General features: G+C 40.2%; 3 protein-coding genes and 1 long non-coding RNA gene across 13 annotated transcripts in view; 2 read left to right on the top strand and 2 right to left on the bottom strand.

The window, feature by feature from the left end:
* The window catches only part of LOC127376633 (rho guanine nucleotide exchange factor 28), a 41628-nt gene extending 24140 nt beyond the window's left edge, over positions 1–17488 (bottom strand). For 7 of the 9 annotated variants that reach the window (XM_051423698.1, XM_051423700.1, XM_051423701.1 and 4 more), the window contains exons 1-10: positions 17149–17488; positions 16270–16313; positions 11884–12025; positions 10909–11018; positions 10425–10611; positions 7511–7694; positions 6443–6644; positions 5757–5832; positions 4358–4404; positions 3694–3766 (exon numbers count right to left, since the gene is read on the bottom strand). In XM_051423698.1, the coding sequence (XP_051279658.1) occupies positions 3694–3766; positions 4358–4404; positions 5757–5832; positions 6443–6644; positions 7511–7694; positions 10425–10611; positions 10909–11018; positions 11884–12025; positions 16270–16302 (1054 nt within the window). In that variant the 5' untranslated portion in view covers positions 16303–16313; positions 17149–17488. Of the gene's footprint in view, positions 1–42; positions 323–3693; positions 3767–4357; positions 4405–5756; positions 5833–6442; positions 6645–7510; positions 7695–10424; positions 10612–10908; positions 11019–11883; positions 12026–16269; positions 16314–17148 lie in introns of those variants that run through there. The other 2 variants (XM_051423706.1, XM_051423707.1) reach the window with 1 other exon arrangement.
* On the top strand, positions 479–11159 carry LOC127376642 (uncharacterized). The gene is made up of 7 exons (XR_007887549.1): positions 479–875; positions 4372–4471; positions 6416–6658; positions 7483–7801; positions 7950–8109; positions 10015–10232; positions 10386–11159. It is a non-coding gene; the product is annotated as an uncharacterized LOC127376642 (long non-coding RNA).
* Positions 17489–17592: 104 nt separating the features above from the next.
* On the bottom strand, positions 17593–23018 carry utp15 (UTP15 small subunit processome component). 2 transcript variants are annotated; one of them, XM_051423710.1, is made up of 12 exons: positions 22832–23018; positions 22083–22199; positions 21899–21991; positions 21540–21724; positions 20795–20973; positions 20556–20681; positions 20110–20245; positions 19859–19943; positions 19041–19196; positions 18698–18799; positions 18392–18525; positions 17593–18291 (listed from the first exon to the last, which is right to left on the bottom strand). In XM_051423710.1, exons 2-12 carry the CDS (start codon positions 22170–22172, stop codon positions 17991–17993), a joined length of 1587 nt encoding a protein of 528 aa, XP_051279670.1. In that variant the 5' UTR covers positions 22173–22199; positions 22832–23018; the 3' UTR covers positions 17593–17990. The 2 variants fall into 2 exon arrangements, with proteins under 2 accessions (XP_051279670.1, XP_051279671.1); XM_051423711.1 differs by having other exon boundaries at positions 22083–22195.
* Positions 23019–24025: 1007 nt separating this feature from the next.
* LOC127376640 (transcription factor BTF3-like) lies at positions 24026–26835 on the top strand. The gene is made up of 6 exons (XM_051423719.1): positions 24026–24123; positions 24931–24999; positions 25105–25218; positions 25845–26046; positions 26144–26200; positions 26443–26835. The coding sequence occupies exons 2-6, from the start codon at positions 24931–24933 to the stop codon at positions 26487–26489; spliced, it is 489 nt and encodes a 162-aa protein (XP_051279679.1). The 5' UTR covers positions 24026–24123; the 3' UTR covers positions 26490–26835.
* Positions 26836–27636: the final 801 nt, after the last annotated feature.

The raw sequence follows: 27636 nt of genomic DNA, 5'->3' as shown, positions 1-27636 counted from the left end.
AAGATTGCCACATCTATCAATCAGTGTACCACTCAGTGTTACCTTTTTTACCCGTCTTCCTGCGCATCCTCATCTTCGGAAAAGAGGGCCAGGAATAGTTGAACGGAGAATCAGAGTCAGAATCCATGATTTGGTTGGTCTTCAAGAAAATAAATGTATCCAAACAGCTGAAAGTGTTTACAGCGCCTCAGTTTACATCCATTTCCCACTGGCTGAACAGACTGCGGACTAGCTGCAGCGCTCACTCTCCTTTTTCCAGAGACCCACTGTAGACACTCTTGACACTTCAGGAGTGAGCAAGCATGTTCCCCTCTGTCTCCCCCAGCCACCCCTCCCCCTAAAATCCACCCCTTCCCCCTCCACAACTCTGCACCAACTGTCCGACAGAGCCAGGGCCGAACCCCGTCTTCTCCCTCTGCTCCTTCTGTTGACTTTCCTCTCTATCTACCGCTTTTTCCTGTCTATCTAACTGCCCTTCTCAAATTGGTGCCAACCTCTGGGTCTTTCTAGTCTTTCTCTGTCCCCCTCACTCAGTCATCTACCACACACAGCACGGAGGGAGGGAGGGAGGGAGGGAGATCAACACATGCTGACAGGAGCAGAGGGAGGAGTGTATTGACGGCCGGAAAGAGTGACTGAAGGAGGGAGAGAAACAGAAAGAGACAAAGTCAAACATAGGAGGGATTTCAGAACCTACAGCGAAGACAAACATGGGGGCAGACAGCTTAGCACAGTTGAGTCTCAGACATAGGAGAAATCATTAACCCTGTGAGTTCATGATTGTCTCAGAAATATGCCTGGCTGCAGAGGTACACACTCCACACACTCCAAGGTACAAGCCATTCATCCCAAATATGCCTGATGCCACGTCCTAAGTGAGTCCTTCTCTATCACTCCATTCCTCCCTGTGTCTTTCTCTACATTTTAGCATGTCAAAGCCAAGCTGAGGGGGAAAGAGCTTTGGAGCGTGTGTGTGTGTGTGTGTGTGTGTGTGTGTGTGTGGGTGGGTGGGTGGGTGGGTGGGTAGGGGGGGGACTGCCAGGTCAGCAGCCTCACCATGGAGACAGCAGTGAGAGCCGCTGCCGTTTTCTCCTTCCATGCCTCTTTTACCCCCCTTTTCCTTCTCTTGCCAACTTGCAGGAGTACAGTGCTCCATTTGCAGCAGCGAGGATACAAGTGCGTCTGGCTAGAGGTGATAAAAGTGAGAGAATGGGATGGTGAAGGGGGTTTAAGAGACAAATCAGACAATGGCACTCTGGAGAGAGGCCCAACACAGGTTTATAATTGCAGATAAATAAAGGAATGAGATTTTAAAAAAGAGAGAAAAAAGGGGGTGAAAAGGGTTTTGTAGGCAGAATATATGTAGAGGAGGGAAACAGAGGTACACTGAGACTATAGAAAGTAGTTTCTGTGTGTGAGAGGGTGTGTGTGCATGACGAGGGGTGATAGGGGGGTGTTGGCACTGTACTAGTGAACATTAATGCTGCCTTTGTGGGGTCTATGTGAGGTTTTATCCTTTTTTCCGTTCTCCAATTAGATCCCTCAGCCGGGGTCGGAGACTCTTGTTAGCGTTCCTGGCGTTGCACTCATCGTCTGTTGTCACCCTGCCAAACTATCCATATCATAAATCCCTTTCTCCTGCTCTCTCTCTCTCCCTCTCTCTAATCCCCCCCCCCCCCCATTACACACAAACTCTCACACGCGCACACACACACACACACACACACACACACACACACACACACACACACACACACACACACACACACACACACACATCATTCTCACACTGCTCCAATCTCCTCTCCCTGGGGATCTCAACAAGCTGCTGGAAAACTGCATTCAGCAAAGCCCTAGCAACCCCCATTCAGCCACAAACACCCCCTTTTTTTCACTTCCCCATACCCCTTGCCCCCTTCAGAGCACTCTTCCACACTGCATTCTCCCTCCCAAACACACAAGTGCACACAAACTGTACAAACTGTGACAACACACACACACACACCGACCTCCTTCCTTCTTGAGCTGTGGAGAGCAGAGCTCCTCGGGATGAAGTGGCCTTTGCTGTTTGTTCACTAAACTCACATTAAAATGCTGACCTGGGAGGATGTGACCCGGGGGGCAAGGGTGCATGAGTCTATCTGTTTGTGTGTGTGTGTGTGTGTGTGTGTGTGTGTGTGTGTATGTATGTATGTAGGTATTTGGGGGCAACTGTGTGTTTTGGGTGGGGTATTTGAATTTTGGGGGCATTAGAAGGGCATGGGGTGGGGGAAAGAAGAAGGAGGCGGACAGAGGAAAGACAGGGGAGAAATGTGTCATGTTTTTCCTTTAAAAGTTAGAACTATTACACTTATATTGTAAACCTGCTGTGGCAATACTATTTTATTGCAGTCATGCCAATAAAGTTACAGTAATTTGAATTTGAGAAGGGAAAGAGAAGACATCAAGAAGGGGGGAGGACATGACAGCTACGCTCAAAATTCCTCATCCCTTGCTGAAGCTCTGGGTACAGAAGTTATGTGTGTCTGTTCAATGACGCATTAGCTGAAGTCAAGCAGCCATATCACAGGTGATAAAAACAGACTGGAATCCCAATGTGTGCTTCACTTCTTTGTTGAAAAAAAAAAAAAACATGCCGGCCACTTGTATTGCCCGACAGCTCAGGAATGTCTAATGAGGAACTGAAATTCCTCAAGGGTCAAATAAGCATTGTAATCCCGGAAAAAAATTACATGTATAAAACCTGAGTCATTTTCAGTCTGAGCTAGGGTTTTTTTTTTTTAAACTCAAACACAGAATTGAGGGGAAACTTTGCAAAAACAGGATTTGAGTGACCAGTGTTATTCGTCTGAACCACAGAAAGTTTTAAGGGATCGATCGAGGTCACAGGCAGGGAGTCTTCAAAGACTACACAGAAAATATGAAAGCCCTCAACCAGCCAACAAACACACATTCACAAACACGCACATGACACAGAGAGTACAAAATGGCTAAACCATATAGCATGGAAAACAACACCAGCCACAGGAAGTTAAGATTGCAGATGTCCAGTGCCAAGTGTTATAAAGCCTGAAGCCTCAGCATGTAACCGCAGCATTCTTACACTGAGGCATCAGTCTGCTCTGCAGCAATACAAGCCAATTATTAACCCGCAGGATGTTCCCACTCTCAAATCCTTCCCTTCCTGTCCAGAAGCGGATCAGAGTGAAGCCACCTTCAGCCACCTAGTTAGGATTCATTTCTGTCCCCCCTGTCACTGTTGGCAGGAATAGGATGACTCAGGATTTGCTGCATGACGTATTAAAAAGATTCCTTCTCTGTGCCACAATCACTGCAAACACAGAGTGACAAGACACCAAAAAAGTCCAGAGAAGGCGGGGGAGACAGGCAGGGGGCTGAAATGTGATCCTATAGTCCGTGGGGATGGTAGACAGCCATAGTCGAGGATTAGAGTTGAGTTCCAAGTTCTGTTCAGGAAAGGAAATGTTTCCTGCGGTTGGACTGACTTAATGATTAGAAGGTACTTGGATAACTTCCTATGAATATAACACCACCTAAAACAACAGCGATCAATTTCAGTCTGCACAAAACACAATCTACAGCTGAGGAACCCCAAGCTCTAAAATTAAAACCATACCTAAAAACAGGCTTCTGAAAAAGGAAGTTTAAAAATAATTTCAATAAAATCTTTACCAGAGTCAGGCTGAGACGGATCATCCTCTTCCTCCTCCTCATTCAGGCAGAACATCAGCGGCTCCTCATAGTCCTGAGTGAACAAATAGGGAACCTTTCACCAACCAGCAGCAAGACTTTCCCACAAAAACAAGTGGAGCTAAGTACAAAAACACAAGTGTTTGGCGAGTGCCTAGGTGTGTGACAAAGTAAGATCAATTAGGTAACCATCTGTATCACATAAAACAAGTCCTATTGGATGACCAGAATCATGTGCAAACGCCACACCTCTCCACAAAGTCCGCTCACAAAGTCAGCTATTCAGTGGTGCGTGCAAGGTGCCAACTCCAACACCTTAACAATGAGAGTGAAGCAATGTGGAGCACTGAGGGGCAGTCAGTACCTTATTGTAGCTGTGACCGCAGTTTGCCACTGGCTGATGCAGATGTTCATGGAGACTGAATGGAGCTTTGAAAGTTTAAAAATTTGAAAAGCAGGATTTACACCTGTTACTAGGGCAAGTAACTTATGTTTGTATTTGACTCATCAGGTGAAGCTGTTTCAACACTAGTTCTAGAGAGATTTACAGTACGAGTTAAATATATTCTGGTCATGATTTAGACCATAGCTCTTTGTGCATTTGAATAATTATGAGAAAAGCCATGTCCTTCCATTAAATACTCACATTTTCTTCTACAGCAGAAGTTCCTCCATTGATATCAGAGTACAGTGCTGAAAGAAGAGAAAACATACTCAGGCGCAGCCATGCAGCAGCAATTAAACTTCAAAAGAGGCTCAAGTAAGCACAGATGTTTGTCAGTTCTTAACGATGTATGTACCATGTAAGGTCTTATTTTTCTTTTCTTTTCATAACCTGGGGAGATCTTTACCGTGTGGCCTTGATCTCCTTTCTTTTTCATTTAACTACCATGTGCGTCCCAGATCAAAGGACACAATGTATGACTGCTTGACAGAAACAAAGCAGCGACGTGCAGAAATTAGTGTTTGGGTGGTTGAGATATGAGGCCTGGGGTCACATAAAAATATAAAGGCAGGAAATGTAGGAGAGGGAAGTGGCAGCAACCCATAAAGGATATATGTATATAGGAGAGAAAGTTAGAGACTAAAAACATAAATGAGGGAAGCAGAAACAAAAAGCAAAGACATGACAAAGGAGATGTTGTAAATATGTAAGTGAACACTAAACAATCTCTTTTTGTGCCTCAGCATAATACCATAAAACACACAGACAGAGAGAGAGAGACACAAAAATCTTGTGAAAGTCTTGTAAATTTCTTCCTGGTGACTACATTTTTTTTTATTTATACTGAATATTTACTGCTAGTTGCAACATATATAGCTATTAAAATACATAGAAATATAATAACACAATTTATGAATATTTCCTTCAACTCTATGGATTTTCGATTATTTTTTCATCATAAAACATAAATGAATAAGTGATGATTAATCATTTGAGCCATCTCTAAACTGCCTGTTTCAAAACCAAACGTTATAACATTTGAAATTATATAAAGCAAAAGAAAGAAAAAAGAACCACCAAATATCAATCAACTACTTGATGAATCAGTTTTCGCACTACATTTAAACATAGCTTGTTTGCTCTGCCATTTTGCACACTGTATTATTGCAGTGATTCATACTTTTCAAATTAAAACATTCTATGACTGAAATGTTTGGTTGCTTATAATCATATGACTTTTCACTGCACTCTTAATCAAATACACACAATATACTAGAATGCTCTTTGATGCTAAGCAGAGCACACATAAGACTTTAACAACAAAAACACTTGTATCCTCTGTTGAAACTTTATACTACACAAGTTTCATCGGCTCTCTTCCCTACCTTAATTTGTTTTGCACAGACTTGCAATACCTTAGAACGCCACAGGAGGGCAGTCAATGTCTATTAATACTGTGGCCTGATTCAAGCAGTATCTAGCCTCATAAACCACTAGAACAAAAAAAAATGGCAGACCGCTGCAACATAAAAGAGAGGAGTTAAGTTTAACCCGGCCTCTCAAATCCCACAAAGCAGACAGATTGAAGAGGGTATGATACCGTTCTCTGTAGGATCATCCACCAGTTCTTCCTTCTCTAAGATGGTTTCTACGCGTTCCCTCCTTAGAGCTTTGATCTGTTGGAGGAAAGGTAGTATAAGATGATGCAGTAAACCTAGATATATAGACCGGAGAGGGACTGATTTTGACTTCACGCTTTCATCATACTTTATATGTAAAATTACAACTATAAACATGTATGTCTGTTCAGTCATCATATCATATATACATATTATTATTGTATTATTATAAATATTGATCATTATATACTGTTATTATATAGTTATTAACAATAACACTACCATCATGTCATCAGTACTATTACCACCATCTTGCAACTACAACTCTTTGCACCTTACCTATCTATTTTTTTTTTTTAATCTTTTCTATCTAAGTATTTTATTCTATTGTTGTATTTTATTGTATTTTAATGTACCTATCTATCTATCTATCTATCTATCTATCTATCTATACTTACTATAATTTCCAACTTATTTTGATGGTATTTCTAGGTACATTAGTTGCCGCTTGTGTAAGGTCCCTCAGGAGAGGCACAATCATTCATTTTGAGTATCTAGCAGAAGTTTTTATCTGCTGATGCATATCTGCTCTGTAGTGTTGTTCTGTTATAATCCTGTGTTTACATACCTTTACCAGCAGCAGACAACACTGATAACCTAGACTCACCTCTCTGAGGAAGTCCTCATCTCTGAGCCGGTCTCTGAGAAGCAGGATGTCAGCGTGCCGGCTCTCCTCTGAGCTCCACCTCAGGTTTTGTCTGACGGTCAGAGTCAGGTTCCCGGTGTCATGACAGAACCTCAGCAAGCGGGACTGGTCTGCCCACACCTGGGACAGACCTGCTGGAGGCGTTGCTAGTGGGTTTGGCGGGCTGCAGCACAACAGGTAGGTTATTTTAATTTGAAAATCACAAAAATCAAACAAAAATCAAAACATTAGGGTTAATATTGAGTTCTGTTCTGTTTTTATCATTGAAAATGTGTCTAGAAAGACTTTCCAAGCCATTAGGATATTTAAATACATTTCTAAAAGCACTCTCACTCAGTCCAGATGATGATCTTCTAGTTTTTCAGGCCGAGTTAACAGGCCTATAAAGCTGTGCCAAAGATTTATGGATCCAGATTGAGCACAAAACATTCCTAAATTTGACAGGTAACAACAGGTGTTTAGCATTTTATCTGTTCATAAAATGCCCTTCAACCAGTATATTTACAGTATTTTAGAGATCTAAAGAATGCAAATTATCTGGGGTAATGGCTGGGTGGTATGGTGGTGCAGTTTCTGGGTTTGAACCTGCTGAGGCCTTTCTGTGTGGACCTTTCATGTACGCCCTACCTGCATGGGTTTTCTCCGGGTGCTCCGGGATTAAATCCTACAGTCCAAAGACATGTAGGTTAGGTTAATTGCCCGTAGATGTGACTGTGAACATGAATGGCTGCCTGTCTCTATGTCTCAGCCAGCCCCAGTGATTGACTGGCGACTTGGTCTACCCTGCCTCTTGCCCAATGTCAGCTGGGATCCACTCCAGCCCCCTGTGACCCTCTAGAAATGATAACTGGGTACAGCCAATGCATGGGGTAACAGCTAGGGTAAAACTCTTGTTTCTATATTCGCAGGAAAGCTTTGCCTTACTGTGTGTGGGAAAGCTCTGCACTGAACGCATATTGTTACAGCAAAACAGTGATTCATTTGTCAGTGTTTCTCCCCAGTGTGCCTAGTTGGAGCTGATAATCTTACTGTGTGAGCAGCTCCAGGAGCTCGGTGTTGCCTGTTGCCTGTGCCAGCTGCAGCGGCGTGACTCCCTCTTCGTTTGGCAGACTGACAGCCATCAGACCCCCCGGCTGACAAAGCAGCAGCTCTGCCAGCCGATACAGACCCCATCGCACAGCCAGGTGGAGGGGAGACTCCCTGAGACTGTGCTCTGGAGATGAGGGGAGAAATATAAGAACATGAAAAGGTAGAACTCAGAGACAGCAGAGATAAAAGCATGCAGTGGGATCTAAGACAGCTGCTGAAGGGAAGAGGGAGGTGAGATTAACAGGGAAATGAAAGAATAAGCCAGTGATGGAATGTGAGAAAAAAGGAGGAAACAAACACATCAAGAATCTTTTCTCAATAACAACCTCCCCGTGATAATTAACCTAAATGTCAATGATTGATTTCTTCTCTTGCACAGCACTGGATCCCTCTGCTCTACTGACCCACTTTAAGGGAATAAAAGCTCTTCAACAAAGTGGTGACAGTTTCTTATTCCTGTGCCTGCCACCCAGTGCTGTCCAACAAGATCTGTATCCAGGTAACTGGTCTGCATCAAATCACCTACACTCAGGCGACTGGTAAGCTTGGAAATGTACTGATTTCCCACTGTAGTGTAAATGTATTTTTAAAAATGCAGTATATATTTACTACAATTCAGCTTGATCAAGGGAAAATCGTTAGATCATCTTCAAAGTAACTCCATCAGGATGGACAACATAATAGGGTCTTACAATGATATCGTTACAAGCTCTATGGTCTATACCAATTTAACGTATAACAAGGAGTTTTTAGGGGGTTATGAAACAGTCTCAAATTAATACTGATGCTTCCATATGAAAAAACAAGATCATCAGCGCAAAGATTCCCTATTTATACAGACAAAACGAGGCGGTAAAAACATAGTTTTTGTCCACAGTGGGCGCCAGAATCAACACAAAATGAAAGTTCCTTGTAGCTGCTTTAATAAAATATCTAATGAAGTGTATTTTAGTCAAAGTAACTGTCTACTGCAACCATTGTTCCTGTCTGCTAACACGGTTTTGTTGTTTTTTGGGACATCAAATTAGTCATCAAGGTTTTTATGGCTTTCATCCATAATAATGCAGCATTTGTGACTAATTCACGAGCAATTCAGACTTTGACCACAATAAGTGACAATTATAAAGGCAACTGCAGAAGTGAGTCACATTAACTTGAATAACAATAAGCAGTACAGCTTTCATACAGGTCTAACAGTCACCATTTTCATTACTGAGTTTTCAAGGCAACATGAGGGAACATGCAGAGGAACAAAGAGGCCAGACAGAGGCTGTCTGAATTGATTGTGTCAGTCACACCTCAGCCAACAGGGCAAGAACGTGGCATGGGGAAAAAATCATGGTGAATCACAGGGAAATTTTACTAGCAAAGACACTGGTAATATGGTCTACACTTACAACACTGAATGAAATACCTTTAATGGGATATTATACTTAGCAACTCCATAAGTATAGCCTCAAATATGGATGTAGTTTAACATATTGGGGTTATTGTGGACGTTGTTTCATTATATCTACCTACTCAAAAATTGTATTTCTGTTTTCCATTTACTTTTGTATCGTAGCGGGCTGTAGAAATTGTTAGGAAACATAAGGATGATAAGTAATAAAAGCCCTTTTCACCCACATACTGGAGGGCGATCTATGCTTTGATATACTTCAATTTACTTTTAAGAGATTCATTGTGTTTTATATTCAAATTGTGAATACTTTATTGTAAACAAACAGGACAAGAACATATTTTTACAGATCTAAAAGGCTCCATGCTTTGGCTCTTAAAAATTCACTTCTTCTATTTGTCCGAGAATATTCTGCATCCAAAACCCACCAGGGTGCAGGCCTTGTTGAGCCATAAAGACAGATTTCACAAGATAACACTTTTGCCAGCTGTATATCAAAATGTTGACGCTCATTCTTTCAGAGCTGCACTCAGTCCAGGAAGAACATAATAATTCCAAGTCCCAACAAAGTCTCTATATTTTGTGACTGAATAACAATTTGTTAAGTGTTTCCAGTGCCTTTAAAAATGCAAACTGTACTATAAACAAACAGTAACCACCAAAGGCAAGTTGGGGATGAATAATTCAGTCGCATACAGCATCAGCAATAGGGTGATGTCATAAGCACAGTTATCAAATTAACTGCAGACATTTAGAGGGAGACGCTGCAATGAAACAGACAGCCATAACTATATTAACGCTAAATCTAGTTTGTTATTTATGTAGGTGGCCCTACACAAACACTAAGATCGTACAAACAGATGGTGGCATCTAGTAAATATGGTGGTCAGCACACACACACACATACACACCCTCAGATTTACTGAGCTCTGCCTAAGGCTACTTCCAGATGGAAAGGCACTATTAACCACATTACATGCTGCTTAATTGGCTTTGATGAATTCAGCAGAAGCTCACATGTGATCATGTTCACTTCCGATTTCAGCCCAATGAGCATGGAAAATGGGAATGATGGTGGAGAAGAAGGACAGTGGAAGAGAGCAGAGTTGAACAGTTCACCTTCCTTGGAGAGCACCGGCTCCAAGTTTCCAGCACAGCGCTGAGGGATGAAGTTCTGACAAAACCTGCTGATTGTATCTGCTCACTAACTGCACTCAAGAATTTCTGCACATGAACTGACTAAATGATAAAATATAGCACCAGGTAAAACATTCCTTAACCTTTCTCCTCTGCCAAATTCGTATTGCAACATTTCATATATTGATCTATTATCTACCTAATGCGTATGGTTTAAACATTTTAGAACATATAATAAAAAACAAATATAATGTGCTTTGAATCAACTTATCTATGCAGGAATGCCCGTTCAGCAAGATAACATAATCCTGCACTCACCGTCTCCACTGTGGCTTCCCAGCACATTCCAGTTTTGGGGGATATCCAGGTTGGCCATGGCCAGGGCCACGCGACGATCCATAGCCCAGCGAGAGCTCCCCTGGCCCAGGTTGAAGAGGCTGCTCAGGTCCTTGTGATCCGTGGAGGTTAGACAATGTCCGTGGATTACCAGGTGCTCTGCCAGGTCCTGAGAATAAGGAATTCATAAATAAGATACAATCTGTGAGAACTAATGGCCAGTGCAAAAAAAGCAACAATCCCAAATCTGCTAAGATCATTTTACTTGTTTTCAATTCAAAACAACATGTTAAGATAATTTTATGAGTACAGGTAACTGATTGGCTTTACACTAATAACGAAACAGTAATTTCATCCTTTTGACAAACACATTTTGTGTTTTCTATGTCCGAGCAGGTCATTTTTATCACTGGGGTGCACAAACTTACATGCAATGTACAGGGTCATATTTGTGTGTCTTCCCTACCTGAGCATCATCTTGGACATACTCCAGAGAAGCTCCGCCCACCCAGGTGAGCGGTGTGGTTTCAGAGCACAGGTAGGCCTGGACAGAGACCACTTCAGCCAGGTTATGTCCTAAAGAGGGACACAATGCAGCAAAATGTATATCTCTTTACATGAAAAAGAGCTGTTATATAAAGTTTGTATCCTTTATTCTCTCTAATTTATTTCCTAATTCTGTGATATGGCACTGCCTGCAACTTCCTTCTCATGCAATAAAAATACATCCAGCAGAAAAAATGGCAACAGAGATTGATTAACTATCTCTAAGTATCTGTTTCAAACCATAATAAAATAGAAATCTGAAATTGATGTTCGTGTGGGTGTGGGTGTGAATGAATCAATGAATGAGTTATTAAGTCTGGGATAAATTAATGAAAATATACACATTTTGTAATTAACAAGCTAAAACTACATAACCACTTATATGGTCATTTATTTCAGCTCGATAATGCCTATTCTCAGATTTTCATTTTGTATGCTAATAAAGGCATTTTTTCTTTTTTTGATGGAGAAGGAGATCTGGTTTTAAGAGTCCAGCTATTGTAGACAGAGCACAGTCCCACAGGACTGTTGTCTCTGTCAACCTACACAGAGGCTCAGTAATGTTGACATATTGTTTATGGAGCCGTTTCCCTCCTGAGAGGAAGCTGATAAGATTCTGTGCCTTTCCAGACCACTAGTCACAGACTGTGTGTGTGTGTGTGTGTGTGTGTGTGTGTGTGTGTGTGTGTGTGTGTGTGTGTGTGTGTGTGTGTAGATTCAAATAGTGATAGACTGTTCCTGAGTACATCACAGACAGTAGTGGAAAAACCTGGGATTGTCAGCATGTTTTCTGTATACATTTTCATTTTTTTTATGGAAAACATGAAAACATGCATACAGTAACACAGCAATACCGTATACATACAGTATATAGTGAACATGCACATGCACATACCAGGCACTATAAAGCAGAGCATGACATCACTCTGAGCCCTGGTTACATGGACCAGTGTGGATCCTTCCAACACAACATAGATCTCTGTATCCTCCGGCACCGTGTCTAAACCCTCCAGCAATGCAAATACCTTCGCCTGGCCCTGAGATAAGGAAAGGTGAGAGAGGTTGAGAGAGCAAAAATAAAGAAAAAATATGCTAGAGAGGAACAAATATTTATTTTCCTAAATATACAGGCTCACTTTAGAGTAGGACTCTATTCTGATGCAGTGTTCTACATTTCTGTAAAGTACACCAAATCCCTTGACAACATTCCTCTTGAGGGTACAATAAAACATTCCCACTCAATAAAAACAGGAATGTCTACTGCAAAGACCTGCCCTGATCCCAACAGGCCAGAACACTTTAGACTTGTGATGTGAGACAGAAGAAGGTGAAGTAGGGCAGATCAGTCACACTGATATATACAGTGATTGGCAGCCTTTAAAAAAAAAAGAAGTTAAATATCAGCCTCATGAGACTTTAAATCCTCACTGAAGAGGCCAAGGTTGAGCTCTTAAGATTCTGGGTAATTTATTTATTGGGTTGGGTATCATTTGACATTGTTTGATGCTAGAGCTAATACAGTACCAGAGCTTTGATACCAGTACCAACATTATTCTTTTTTTTAATACTTTTTTCTAGGAAAGGAGGACAACATAGTCAAATATACTCACAACTTAAATAAAGTTGTCTAAAATTGACACAATTTTGATTTTCAATCTGGAGCTATCGAAACAAAGAACAAGTAAAAAGGTTACCAAATCTAACCAGACATTCAATCCCTGCTGTTGGTACTGACATTTAAATCGTTAACATAAAAAATATAGTCATCCAGGCATAGACATATAATGCAAAAAAGCTTTATATAGAGATCCACTGTGCTATTAAAAACTACAGAACGTAGATAATGGATTTAGCACATACATATTACATATATATTTGTGTGATATAAGAATAAAATACTACATTGCATACCTCTGCAATAGGTTAGTAACACTTTAAATACATCAAAAACACAGACAAGTATGCAGTTCAGGATGGATACCATTTTTTCCTTCTGTTTTAGAAATAATGAGATTTCGTGGTATCAGATCAGTGCCAGACACGCACCCTTGCTGAAACCGCATTTTAGGCACTATCAGAGAAATTTCCAGTACTGGTATTGGAACAACCCTACTTTTATGCCAAACCAACAATGCAAAAAAAAAAAAAATAAAAAAGGTGATAAAGGATAAATGAGGCGTGTTTGTGTCTTGTTGAGTCCAACAGTCGCTTTCTTTTAGAACTGTTGGTCTCTCCCAACTCTTGGCACTATTTGGCTTTTTAGCTGCTAAACTGCTCCACGATGTTCACCAGCTAGTCGAGAACTTTGCCAGTCTGTTTTTTTGTGATGGGCAGGTAGTGTGTCATGTGGCTCTTCGATTTTTTCAGTATCACAGTGAGACAGTGAGTATCAGTATTACAGTGAGACTCAATACAAATAAATAACCAGAACAATTAGCTGAAAAAGGTTAAAAAGCTTTGAGGAGAACTGCAGCGTCAGGTAATAATCATCTGTAAGTTTGTCACCATAAGTGACTCCTTTCACATTAGACAAAGTCATTTGTGCAGCTTTAAACATTTTGTGTTTGTTTGATGGTAACCTTTTTGACTCTGAATAAATGTCTGCAGTGTTTAGATATCTAATTAAACTGTAACTGAGTTTGATGGCCAATCTTTTACTATTTAAATATTGAGACTAAATATCCACTTTTAGTTGCAGTCCCTCGGAATAAAAAACATATTCCAATGCCAGTAGCCTGCTGCTTTCCACCAGCAACCAAGAAAAAATCTATTGCAGAAGATATCAATTTGTCCACCTACAGTGGCCTGAATAGACCAGACAGCAATGCAGCCACCAGATAAACTGTATGAGTTATTCTGGGAAATATATCACAAAACTGACTGAGGCAGGAGTAGAGGAGACAGGGTGAAGGAAAGAAAGTACAGCAAAAATGTGTAATGTAAATGTAAATCATAACGAGTTTAACTGCAATGAACATCACAGATGTTGGATGATATAAGAGTGTGAGAGAGAGTGTGTTTTTTAAGTAGCCGCTCTCTCTTTTTCTAAGGAGAGTCTATCTATTAGCCTTGCATCACCTCAACAGCTGACCTGATTTCTCACGCCATGAAGCTGAGAGGCTTTTCTCTTTTCTTCTCTCGCTGTCTCAGATAGAGACACTGTGAGTAATCCTGCCTCCATGTCTCACCTAATCCCACCTCCAGGTTCACTGATCAATTTCTTCATCCCTAGTTGACTATTCTTTCCCAGAGAGAACATTAGGTTTACCACATTTTATAATGTCTACACAACTTCTCCTGTGCCCTCATAAAGACTCATCACCTCTGTGTGATTGACCAGATGTTGACCACTAATGATACTGTGGCCACTAAATGAAATGCTAGTTGGGCATACCAGAGGCAGAGGATAAAGGGATAGGAATGGACTTTGAAGGAAAAAAAAGCTAACCGGGCGCCCAACATTTTTGTTTTTAAGTGAAATGTCTCGACAACTATTAGATGGACAGCCATGCATTTTGGAATCCATACATGCTGCACAGGAGATCAATCCTAATGACTTTCTAATTATCTAATAAAAAACATCTGCTATATTGCCATAACATTTTGTACATACATTCATAGTTCTCAGACAATGTATCCTAATGGTTTTCGTGAATCCCCTTGTAGCACCAGCAGCAGGTTGATATCTGGATTTTAATGAAATATCCCAATAACAAATGGATGCATGGCCATTAGTTGGTATAAACATCCGTGTCCTACTCAGGATTAATCATAATAACTGGTGATCTCCTAAAGATAGACAGATAGATATAGATATATAGCCCCCATGGGGAAATTTGACTTGGGCTCAACAAAGCTATCAGTTTATGCGGATCCCCTCCATACATGTATGAAGACATATACACAAGTCTGCTTTGAACAGTAGTGTGTGTCTGACAGGTTTCCCTGATGGATACAAGATGTATCCTGGTAAAGTTCAAACATTAGGAAGAAGAAGAAAAACATTTTTAAGTGGAGGTGGACTTTTCTTCTAGCGCCACCAGCAGGTGTCCCATATTTGTTTTTTCAGCCAAACGCCTGCAAAACTAATGACATTCCCATTAACCTCAGCTGTGCTTTACATTTAGTGCCAAATAGCAAATGTTAGCTTGCTAATAAGTGAGGAACATAGCAAGAAATAAGTGCTACACATCAGCATGTTAGCATCGTCATTGTGAGTATCTTAGCACACTGATGTTAGCATTTTTCTCGAGACTTCACTAAGTGAAACTGAGTGCATGAATGTATTCATTATTTCATTTGTGGGCCTCTATAGAAAGCAAGCACAGTATCTGAGGAGTAGGTGTGTCATGACAGAAAATGGGCAAGATGGCATTAAAACCCATTAAAAGTTTGGTAACCTTTAAGTAACCTTGAGTAAAAAAAAAAAACAGCATTAATAACGTCACATTAGAAAGGATTCAGTTGACTGAATACAGTGAGAGTACTGTAACCCCCCCTTTGATGTGCAGAGAAACATTAGTCCTCAATAATGTTTGCGTACATCGAAAAGATACCAAACTGAAACCAATGAAACAATATTTGACTCCAGTCCTGCCCTGTTTGACTATAGCTTAACTTCATAGACAACAGATCCATTCAACATGACCAGAGACATCACAAATCAAACTGATAGCAAACACAAGTTCCTTTCCGACTGCGAGTAAAATACAAATAAAAAACATCACAGTGAATGAATCACAGAGTTACTGATTTGCTAGTTATATACACAAATGACAGGCTGCTATTGTCACCGTTGTGCTGATGGATACCATTATTTTCCTCCTAAGAAACTATGATTCAGTGCTCAAATAATCCACCGGCAAAAACCTAGAAATGTTTTATTCAAAGACCAATAAAGTCCTTGTTTGATCAAAGTGAAAAACATCAGCCTCCTGTCATCATAGCGCCCTCATCGACCCTACTGCCAAATCTGCAGTCTTATTTTGTACACACAATTACTTTAGTGAACTTGATGAAATTACATGTACTGTATTGATGCATGAACAAAACACAGTTGTATCCTTTCAGATATGATGCTTTCATTAAACATAATGGTTTGGTCATGAGCACAAAATCTCTGCCACAGACTTTCGTTTTTTTTTTTTTATAAATGAGGCCGCTGATCTCTCACTGCATTCCAAACTCAATTTGCAGAGATTTTCCAGAGGGATAACCAACTCTTGAGATTAATTGGAGAAGCTGGTCACAAACTTGACTGCAAACTGGAGCACATACTCACATACAAAGGCACTTTCCTTCTGCTCAGCTCCATCCGCACAGCAACTGCAGGCAAACACGGATATTAAACAGACATTAGCAGGACAAATATTAAAAAGGAAAACTCTTTGTGGCCATGTGACTCCTCTTTGGTTAGTTTAGTGATCCTGCCTGCTCCTCTGACCCTGAAAAAGATTATCAAACGGTATCTGTGCCAAGCAGAGTGTCAGGATCATCTTTTGATCTCAAGTATGTGAATAATGACTTTAATGACGATTTCTACCTCGGTGTGTAGAGACAGCACCAGAACACCAAATATGCCCAAACTCCCGATATGCATGCATTGTGTAGTCTACTCCTGTCTGTCTGTCTGTCTGTCTGTCTGTGTGATAAAGTAGGAATTCTATTGAGTTTCAGTGCTGCAGGGTTCAGGTCTGTTCCTTATCAGTGGCCACTTCCTAAACTGGACACAACAGCAAGGTCTTTTTTCAAACAATTTTTCCAGAAATTGCACATTTTCTTGTTCATTTAAATTTTTAATCACATATGTATAATTATAATAAATCAAATGTTACAGTCAGCAAAGGCAAAGCATGAACAAACCAAGAGGAGAGTACAGAAACCTGCTCATGGCACTATATGGGATAATTATTATTAAATACAACAGTCTAGCTTTAGAAACGTTTGTGTGCTTTTTTCTTAATGATTCAAATGCATTTAACTCATAATTGAATGTTGACCTATTTAGCTGCATGATAAAATTGAACCTTTTTCTTGGAGGGATATATTCCACCCTTTGAACAGTGCTGGCCTATTAGAAAACTGTTTCCTGTGATTTTATTGAGACACGTTGAAAAGTCAACAGCTAGTAGAAAAGGGTTAACATTATCGATGTACCTACCTACACAGGAGCTCAAACTCCGGCAGAAGAAACCTGTCAGCGCGCTTCAGTTCGGCACAGAAAAGGAGCACCTAACTCCGATTCATCCTCCTTTAACTAAGCGATAATTCAACTGTCTGTGGCAAAGCTACAAGTTGAGAAATGGCGTTCAGTCGGTGCAGCTGCTGTTTCCATTCTGAGCTGCAGCCTCCAGCATCCTCCTCTCCTCTCTGTCACTGTTGATGCTTTCTGTCTTCCGTCTGCTCAAATGCAAATTCCTCCTTGTGTGCGAAAGTTAACTGTTTCTTTGAGGTTACAGCGACCTCTAATGGAAGGCGATGAAACATACTGATACTGTAACTCCTACATGTAGAAATCTGTGTCATCGTCAGAGGAAATGTTAACACGGTGAGTTTAGAGTTTGAGATTTTTTTTTTTCCCCAAAGCATTTGAACACAATTATGATTGAGTTTCAATATTACAAATATTTATTTTAATCTGCTTATAAAACATTTGTCAATGCCAAATATTAGGAAAACACAAAGCAGACATGGCTCACCCACACACACACACACACACACACGAGTGTAATTACAAGACTTCCAATAAAACCAACATTTACATTCACACATAAGGTTCTTCATACAGTAAATGCATGTTCTCTTTGTTGCCTGTTGTGTTTTCAGTCACGCTGAGATATAAACACCAGAGTGAGTCTCTTAAAACCTGTACCAAAATGTTTGTTTGGTGAAGTCTGACATGTAGTCGCGACAGGAAATTTCTGTCGGAAGTTTCAAAAAGAGGTTTTTGGAGTTGTAAAGGCACTAACTCAGTCTAAAGCAGTTTTTCCCCCCTTTCAAGCCTCAGGTGGCCTGAATCTGTGGTCTTGTGGTACTTGCTTCTCCCTGAGTCAGGCCATTAGATCTACTGATGCCAGAGCATGGCACTTCCTTCCTAGGGAGGGAGGAGGCGAACATTGTGTCCAACATGCCCAGCACCTCCACGAGGTCCTGCTGGTAGTCGATCTCTCTCTCCAGCAGCTCCTGCAGACGCAGCAGCTGTCGGTCCACGACTGGTGATTGGCCGATCACTGACTGATAGATGTCCAGGATCATGTCAGCCGCTGTTACGAGGACAGGCGCAAACCTGGGGTCAACCATGTTCCTGGAGCAGAAACAGAAAAAGGTTTAAGCCAAATCTAATTCATCCAATAACTATTATGTCAATACTTGATTAAGTCCACTTAGGTTTATATGCATCTTACCCTATGAGGAAGTTGAGCAAGTGAGAGAGACCCTGTTCATCCCTTCCTGCCAGAGCATTCTTCAACGTTCCTCGTCGATCCAGCTCCTTTATAACAGCAACTGTGATCTCTGGCTTTCTCTGTCTCATCCATGTCTATAAAGAAAATGTAAATTCCGAAATGCTGGGGAAATGCTGCAGTACCGTGTCACTTAATTACATTGCAAATTATAAAAAGGACAACATTAAAAACTAGAAATAACCTCAAGAAAGCAATACCAACTGATTTACCCATGTTGCTAACGTTGTAAATAAATATAATGTATACCTCCAGTGCTGTATCCAAAGCCTTCGATACATTAAACTTCTTGAGCTGCTTGTCGTATTTGGCCAAGTGCTGTTTCACTGGCTTACTGACGAGATAATCATCCTGTAAAATAATGGAGAACCAATAAATGAATTAACAATGAGAAGAAAAAAAAAAACAGTCCCATAACCCTTATATAACAACTCAGTGTGCAGAAATAAAAAGTCATTGTCAGACATTTTGACCTTGTCTTTTGTAGAATTCAGTCAATGTGTCTCTAAGGGAATAATCACAATATTTACTGACCATATCACATCTCAGACTGTTGCCCTCAGCTACTGCATGTAAGCAAATGTAAAGTTACCTGTTTAGGGACGTAGTTCTTCCCCTTCACAAAAACACGATATGATGGTCGCCGCTTCTGTTGGCCAGAGATTTCCTTTGACTCTTCAAGGCTTTTCCTGTGTTTGATACTCAGAATGCCGTTGGTCATACCCACAACAATGGACTCATCATCCGGCTGTGGAGAAAGACATTCATAGTTTTATAAATATATATTTGAGGAGCAGAGAGCAGGCCCAACAAAACTGATTTAATTCTGTGCTATGACTGATGTAACAATAACATCATATAAAATGTATGAATATTGATCCCAAAACACACACGCTTTGGTGCATGCTTTGGTATGGCTCGTGGGTCTAGCTTGAACAGCCTTTCTTTTTAGAAGTGCATGTTTCTCAAAGACTGTGTTGGCGATTGAAAGGGAAAATTCAAAAGCACTGAAAGTTCAAAGTAAAACAATTCCAGTTCGGTCTCTGAAGTTGCACATGCTGTTCTCGAAACCCTACACCCTTGTGCTAACACTAGAGGAGAGGATGTACCGTTTCATCTCGTTTGGACTGAAATCTCTGGCAGTACGAGGTATTTCTGTTGGCTGCTGCAGAAACTAAATCTATCTCTTTGCAGTGGCAGAGTTGGTCTCAAATTACAGCTCCTTATGAGGGTGCACCACAGACACAAGCCAATTTAAATCCATGCTTTCATTTTATAACTCATTCGCTTTTTTAATGTTAATAGGCGTTTCCCATAATGTTATTAAATACACATTTATACATTTAATTCACCTTCAAACATGAAAAACTAACAGTAAAACACGATGATGGGTTAAATGTAATTTCTTACAGCTAATGCCAGACTGAGGATGGAGGCAGCGTAGTCAAAGTTGTGGACCACTTTATAGTTGGTTGTGTTGTACACCTTCACATGCCTGCAAGACAAACAAAAGCTCTGCGTTAGATAAGGTTCAAATAATAAATTACTTATAAAAAGTACCCAACTGTCATAACAGAGTGGCATCTGATTTCCACAGTATGGAACATTTTCCTTTGTCTGGCATGTCAGACAGCATACTGTACATACACCTGTCCCTGTACCTGTCCAAAGAAGCTGACAGCAGTCTCTGTCCATTGCTGCTGAGACACAAACAGGTGACAGTTTTGTGATGGTTCTTCAGCGACACCAGAGGCTGCCCTCCTTTTAGCAGATCCCACACTTTCACATAGCGCCCGCCTAAAGAAATGATACAGAGAATGTTTTTAATGCTCTGGATAAACACCAGTAAATATAATGTAGTATCTGTGCATGATCGCTGTCTTTTTGGGCATCATTTTACTTTTCCAGATGAAACTACAGGGGGTGTGATTTATTTATTTATTTTTTTTAAACACAACACCCAACCTTATTGCGCAATAACTTATTTCAACCTGAACAAGGCTGAGGGACACAAATACATACAAATCATTAAACACTGTTAGGGCCTGACAAGTTGGCACATTTTCTGGATGCGCTGAATGAACACGATCATTATACTGCTGGCTACCTGCAGAGATAAGAAGTCCCTCAGAAGGATAAAGAAGCAGACTCTCCACTGGCTGGCCGTGGTCCATGGTCATCACACTCTTATCAGCTCTGGCATCAAACACTTTCAGTGTATGGTCATAAGATCCTAGGATGAAAACATCAATTGTTAGTAACTGCCTATTTTTATTTTATTTATTTTTTTATTTGTTTCTCTTTTTCCCCTCACACCATTTAAAAAATATATAGTTTCCATCTCACCAGTAATGAAGAGATCTCTGTTGAGTTTGCTTGTGACGCCACAACGAATGTAATCTGTGTGTTCTTGGTAGGTGGTGAGCTCAGTGGCATTCGGGATGTCCCACAGTCGACAGGTGTAGTCGTCTGACCCTGTGAGGATCTGGTAACGGTCTGAGGTGAAGTCTGTTACGTGTACAGCCCTGAGCAGAAATAAAATGACACAAAATGTACATCAGTTCACTTTCATGACCAGACATTTAAAGTGTGTAAGCAAGTTTACAGGTTGTCAGAATTATTGAGATCATCATGAAATTCAGTCGATGGATCACTCAAGAAATCATCATCCAACAAATGTATAAAAGACATAATAAGCTAGTGTAAAAGCTCCTGCATCCCTGAAGAGAAACAGCTTAGAATGATGGTGAAAGGTCGGAATTTTTTTATTATGATAGAGTATAAGCAAAAAAATATTGTGTATGCTGATTTCAATCTATACCATGTGTAGAGTTTTTTTTTGTCATGCTACTGCATGGAGCACGTCAGTATTTGTGTGCAATTTGTGCCAGTGCTGGACAACAGTGGTGATTATTTCTCCAATATCCAAGTTGAATGATGCGACACAAAAGATAAACACCGGCCATAATATAAGTGAAATAATATTGGTGCATCGTTACTCTGTAGGTACTGCAGGTATCTGGTAAGAGGGACAAATTAAGCCTATTTTGAAATACCCAGCACAACTAATACACTACGGTGGAATACCTACTTTGTGTGCCCCTTGAACATCCTGAGTGCCACCTTCCCGCTGACATCAAACAGCCGTACCACAGAGTCCTCACATCCAGCCACGAATAACTGCCCATCTGACCTGAACCTCCCACTGTATGCAGTGTCCTTAAACCGCGTAAATGTCTTCACAGGCTCCTGGGAGAATGGCCCGTAAATGTGGACCTGTAGAAAAGACAGTTTCAGAATTTAGAAGACAATTAATAACATCAAACTAATGTTGCACACTTAATATCTGATTATTTAGAGCACTGACTGACACCACAGTTGTTTTATGAGGAGACTGATTCATTTGAATAAACACAACTAAACTGTTTCATACAAGAGAGGCCAACATACTCTAGTGAAGGCTGTCACAGCAAAGTTATGTGGAGCCACTGGGGAGAAGTCTATGTTTGTGATTGCTCCAAATTCTTTTATCTGGACCGGAGCCTGTGAGGAGAGAAACAAAGACGCATTGTTAAGATTCAGGATTCTTTCTCACAGCAATAATAAGACAGTTTATACAGTAGAAGAGACTCACCTTATAGTTTTTCCAGTACAGTGTGTCTTGTGTGACTTTCTCTCCAAGTTTAGGATAGACTTGGATCTTCGTAGGTTTAAATGAAGCCATTTCAGTGCTGATCAAGAGATACTCTGTCTGGCAAAGTACAGAAAATTAACACATGGATATTAACATATAGTAAGAGACACGGTACCTGAGCTAGTTCACCTTTTAAATCCCTACAGGTGTAAACATGATATAGCCTCAGCAAGGAGCCACACATAATATGTTAATGTTAAAGAAAGTGGAAAAGTTTCTATTACGACCTTAAAGCTAATTAAAAAAAACGTGGTAAACTGGATAAAAGGAGTTCATTGGCTCAGCAAATATTTCTTTGATCCACAGCCGGCAACAAGAAAGCCACAAATTCAACAACACGGAATTAATGGAAACAGTTTACAGTTTTTACCAAACAGCATCAAAACCAACCAAACTCTGCGATCCGCAAAGGCTAAGCTAACGAGTTCACTATTCCGGGACAGTCGGTATCTTCCGTGAGGCTTATGACTGTACACAGAGAGCTGAATGCATTGTAAAAAACAAACAACAATGTCTACAGTAAGTCTTGTCTTAATATCTAAACATAAAGGGACTGGTTTGAACACAGAAGCGGATTATTAGACTGCTGTGTGAGCCAACGTGTCCGGTGCTTATAGCAGAGGTTAGTTAGCACACTGCGCTTTAGCCGGATAGCATTTCCTATTAAACTACATCCTGGTGCTTCTCACCTTTTAATGTTAAAGGTCCGGGACTGCCGGAGGGTTAGTTCTTAAGACTGACGCGTTTAAATTAGATGATACCAATGTTGGTTGTCCAAATAAACAGAAAGTTTCTCATTTTAAAGCGTTATCACGTTGCCTCTCGTTGCAATGGAGGACGCCATGATTACAAACGTGACAACTTCTTCTTCTTCTTCTCCTTCTTCTCCTTCTTATAGGATCTCGGCAGTGTAGACGCTGTTAAGTGTATTACTGCCCTCCACAGGCCAGATTCAGATCTAAATTCATGTAGAAACTGCAGAACTTTCATTGGAGATCAATTTGTATTTCTCTCTGTGTCCAAACAAAGATACACCAGAATAAGCCTCAGCTCCAAGGTCCTGTCAGTCTAACAAATAATACCTTTCTCTCTTCTCTATACCTTCAACATCATAGGAAAACATGCCCTACTGTTTCAAGGATCCCACATTCACACAATCCAGAAACATGTTTTCCTATCATGTACAAAGAATCATTTAACCCACAATGACCCAACCTCAGTCTACAGAGTTTCTACGGGACAGAGAATCACATAAACATATTTTCCTAACTTTAGGTTGTATAGAAAAGAAGTGTCTACCGCTGGCTTCCCTTTGCCACCCTCTCTGCCATTATTTTGTTAAGCCCTTTGATTATTTAATTTCACTCTCCACATTAAACGTGACAACTTCCTTTACGGAATACCTTTATTGTTCACCGAAAGGAGGCACAATCTTAGCCTTAACCCTCTAACACTTTCTTTTCCTCTTTGAATATTTCAAATGGCACTGATGGTGGTTTTTTTAAATAAACCTGTATATTACTTTACTTTAGTTTATTTAGCTTTTTTTTTTAAATAAACCTGTATATTACTTTACTTTAGTTTATTTAGCTTTTTTTTAAATAAATATATATTTCCTTTTTGGTAAAATCTGTGATTTGACACATATATGCAGCGTTACTATATTAAATAGCAGTTTGTGGAATAATAAAGCTACCACCTTAAAAATAAAAGCATATCTTATTTTAAAAAGATAATACAATTATAAATTCCATACGTCAGTTTCAGTGACTACAAAACCCTGACAGCACAGATTTAACCAGAGAAAACAGAGAGATAATGAAGATGTAAGCCACGCTGAATTATGATCGATGATTATGATCGTTAACTTGCACATCCGGCAAGTTAACGATCGTGAGTACGTCACTTCCGGCCTTCACTCCTTCCTCCCTTTTTCCGAGCCTCTGTCGACTGTGTGGCCCTCGTGTTTACACTCTCCCAGGTCAGTTCACGTCTCACCAACCCTTTAAGCTGCCGCAGCCTCATATAAAGTTGACGTTGTAACGAAGCAGCAGGTCCCTGTGTCACATTACGCGTTGAAACGAGAGGAAAATGTCAATAATACTTGAAGGCTAGCATCAGCTTAAAGAGGCCTAAGCTAGCTGTTTAGCTTAGCTTGCTAAACCTAGCCGACAGTCCAGTTGTCAAAATGTACCAGAACCCGGGTTAAAATCCGATCCACAGGCCCTGAGGATCAAAGACTGAGCATGAGCCAACAGCACATCTTCTCGTTAGGGCAGACTTGGAAAAGTAAGCTGTTAAAGTTAGAAGCTAATTGGTTTGTTTTAGCTTTAGAGAACCTTAACTTAGGCACTAACTTTAACTAGCTGGTTGTCTGATTCATGCAGAACTTGAGTCGAGACTAAAAAGTTTGCAGCTATTTTGGGCTTTGGCAGCTGTGTATTCTTGTTAGCTTGCTGTGCCAAAACTCAAACGACGGGGGCGATTTGGGGAGGTTCTGTCCCGGTTCGGTATTTCTTTGAAATGACCAACCCCTTTTACTTCTAGTGAACTGTTGAAATAAACCCTTAGGTACAGTTTTATTAACTGCCAATTTAGTCATTACTTGTATATCCTAATGCATATTTATCTACCACCAGTCTCATCTCAAGATCAAACTATTAGTGTGCTGTTACATCAGTGTAATACCTATATGTGCTGTCCAGCTCTGTGTTAACTGAGAAAATAACTGGGAAATAATATTTGTGAGCAGATATTAAATTTGATTATGTGTTGTGTCTTGTGCCAGATGAAGGAGTCGATAATGAACCAGGAGAAGCTCGCCAAACTGCAGGCGCAGGTCCGCATAGGCGGCAAGGTGAGCTGGAGTATATACTGGAAAATTACTTGAATGAAAATGTTTGTTGTCTGTGAGGCCTGACATTGGGTTATGGTTTCATATATCTCATCATTTTCTCTGCAGGGGTCAGCCCGCAGAAAGAAGAAGGTGGTGCACAGAACAGCTACAGCAGATGACAAGAAGCTGCAGTTCTCCCTCAAGAAACTGGGAGTCAACAACATCTCTGGCATTGAAGAGGTACAGCACGACTTTCTGACATGCACAGCAATATGTAGGCAGACGGGTCTTCTTCTTGACCTTGATGATCGTAGATCAGTAATAAAGTAAGAAATATAACATGATACTCAAGCCCAAATGGGACTGGAAAAGTAATATGATTGTCATTAAATGAAGCTTCTTGATGTCTTTTGTTTTGGTACTCAATCAATTAGTTAAATAAACAATTGGTAAAGGAAAAAGAGCCAAAACAGTATATTTTATGTCATATTAGTCTATCTTGGTAATTTAAATAGCAGTCAAAAATACAAATGGAAGACTTTTCACCCCTTTGAATTGTGATGAATTCTGTAAGCATGGTGTTGTATCATTGATTGGAGACTAGTTGTTGTCTTGTCAGCTTCTGAAAAAAATAACAAAAGTGATCAGATAGATAGATAGATAGATAGATAGATAGATAGATAGATAGATAGATAGACTTTATTTATCCCGATCAGAAGAATTATGAAGTTTTAAAGTCAGTATCTTTATCTGTTTGTTGTTTTGCAAAGTCTTACTTGCTGTTTAGTGATCCTCTTTTACACTGACCCTCAAACTCCTTTCTCTTCATTTCTTCCCCTCTCAATTCCTTTTGTGTTCTACTGTAGGTGAATATGTTCACAAACCAGGGGACAGTGATCCACTTCAATAACCCAAAGGTTCAGGCCTCCTTGGCAGCCAACACCTTTACGATCACAGGGCACGCTGAGAACAAGCAGCTCACAGAGATGCTCCCAGGAATCTTAAACCAGCTGGGAGCAGACAGCCTGACCAGCCTCAGGAGATTAGCAGAGACCCTGCCCAAAACAGGTACCCACAACAGTTCACTGATCTGTTATCATGCATCAGTTGTAGTTTTGTGTGCTATGTGTTCACAATTTGCTCTTCTTCTTTCTCCTGCTCATAGTTGGAGACATCAAAGCCCCCATGGTTGCTGTTGAAGAGGAGGATGATGAGGTTCCAGGTAACCAAGTCTACACATCTCCTTTTAAAACAAAGAGCTGCGTTAGTTCTTTAATGTTCTATAATACTATACTGTAGAACAAGCTGTAGTAGTAGTAGTCGTCATCGTCTATTGCATGGGGCATATATAATCTTTTTAGTTTTGGTAATTAAGTTATACTTTATGCTAAATACATTTTAAGATTGGGACATTTTCTTATCTTCGTCTGTAACCCTTCTTCATCCCTCTCTTTCCATTTTCAGATCTTGTTGAAAACTTTGATGAGGCCTCAAAGGATGAGGCAAACTAACAAACACCAGCAAACATTTCAAGGCTCCTCCTGACTTCACAGTACTTTGACACAGCAGCATTTTGTAATTCTTCATCTGTTATTGCTCTGTGGCAACAAACAAAAGCTGCTTTTTAACCTTGACAACTGGGCAAAAAACAAGTAAAATTGACTTTTAATGGCAACTGTTACCCACTCCTTTGTCTGATTTGTCTCATTTTGCTGTACAAGTAACATTTATTTAATTCAGTGGAATGTGCAAACCTTTCTCTTTCTCTCACTGCCTCTCCTGCATTGTGATGCCCACACAACAAAAATATTTTGGTGGAATTAATCATGTAATAAAGATTACATTTAAATTTCTCAATTTATGTCTTTAATGCCCCACCACTTCTGTGCAATATTTAATGGAAGAACACATTTGCTTTGTTGGTTTACTTATATTCAAGCTCACTGTCGTAGTCCTTTAAATCTTTACAGGTGACTCGTTATTGGAAATCATCGCTAATAGGAAATAGAAGCTTGATAAGAACCTTCATGTTGCAATTACATGTGAAGTGCAGGACATCAAGAGTCCTGTGTAGATGGCCACATTGGTTATATTTCAAATATGTATGTTCCATGATACTCAAAGCTGAAAAAAAGGACACATTCAGTTCAGACATCAAGTCAGACAGAAAAGTTCAGTATTTGCTGCATGTCTCTTGAATCATATTTGTATTCACACTTAAAGAAGGCACCTAACTCCTATTTACATACTGTATATTGAATCACAGGTGTGACTAAAGAAACTATTTAGCCAATTATTTTAGAAATTAAAAACTGGAGCATTACATTTGTACCAAACAAAAAACATACATGATGCAAAACAAACATCAGGTCATCTTAGGTACTACACATCCTGGCTTAAGATGTAGTTTTTATGTAAATGTACAAATGACCAAAGCTCTGGTGGAAACATTAGCAACACATTACAGGGGCAGTTCAGTTTTAAAGATATCGCTAATGAGAGATGGCGGCCTCTCTCAAATATAATGCCACCAGACGGCACTATTGATCAAAGCAACAAAAAAATAAATACATTTGAAAAACTCAAGATAATCCACAGATCTTGTGAGCAGTTTGATGTAGGAACTACCTATCACAGTGTAGAGGAAAGCGTGCATGT

Source organism: Dicentrarchus labrax, unplaced genomic scaffold (genome assembly GCF_905237075.1).
Source record: "Dicentrarchus labrax unplaced genomic scaffold, dlabrax2021, whole genome shotgun sequence".
Taxonomy (NCBI): Eukaryota; Metazoa; Chordata; class Actinopteri; family Moronidae; genus Dicentrarchus; species Dicentrarchus labrax.
The sequence above is the reverse complement of the archived record's forward strand: the minus strand, read 5'-3'. Positions and strand labels throughout refer to the sequence as shown.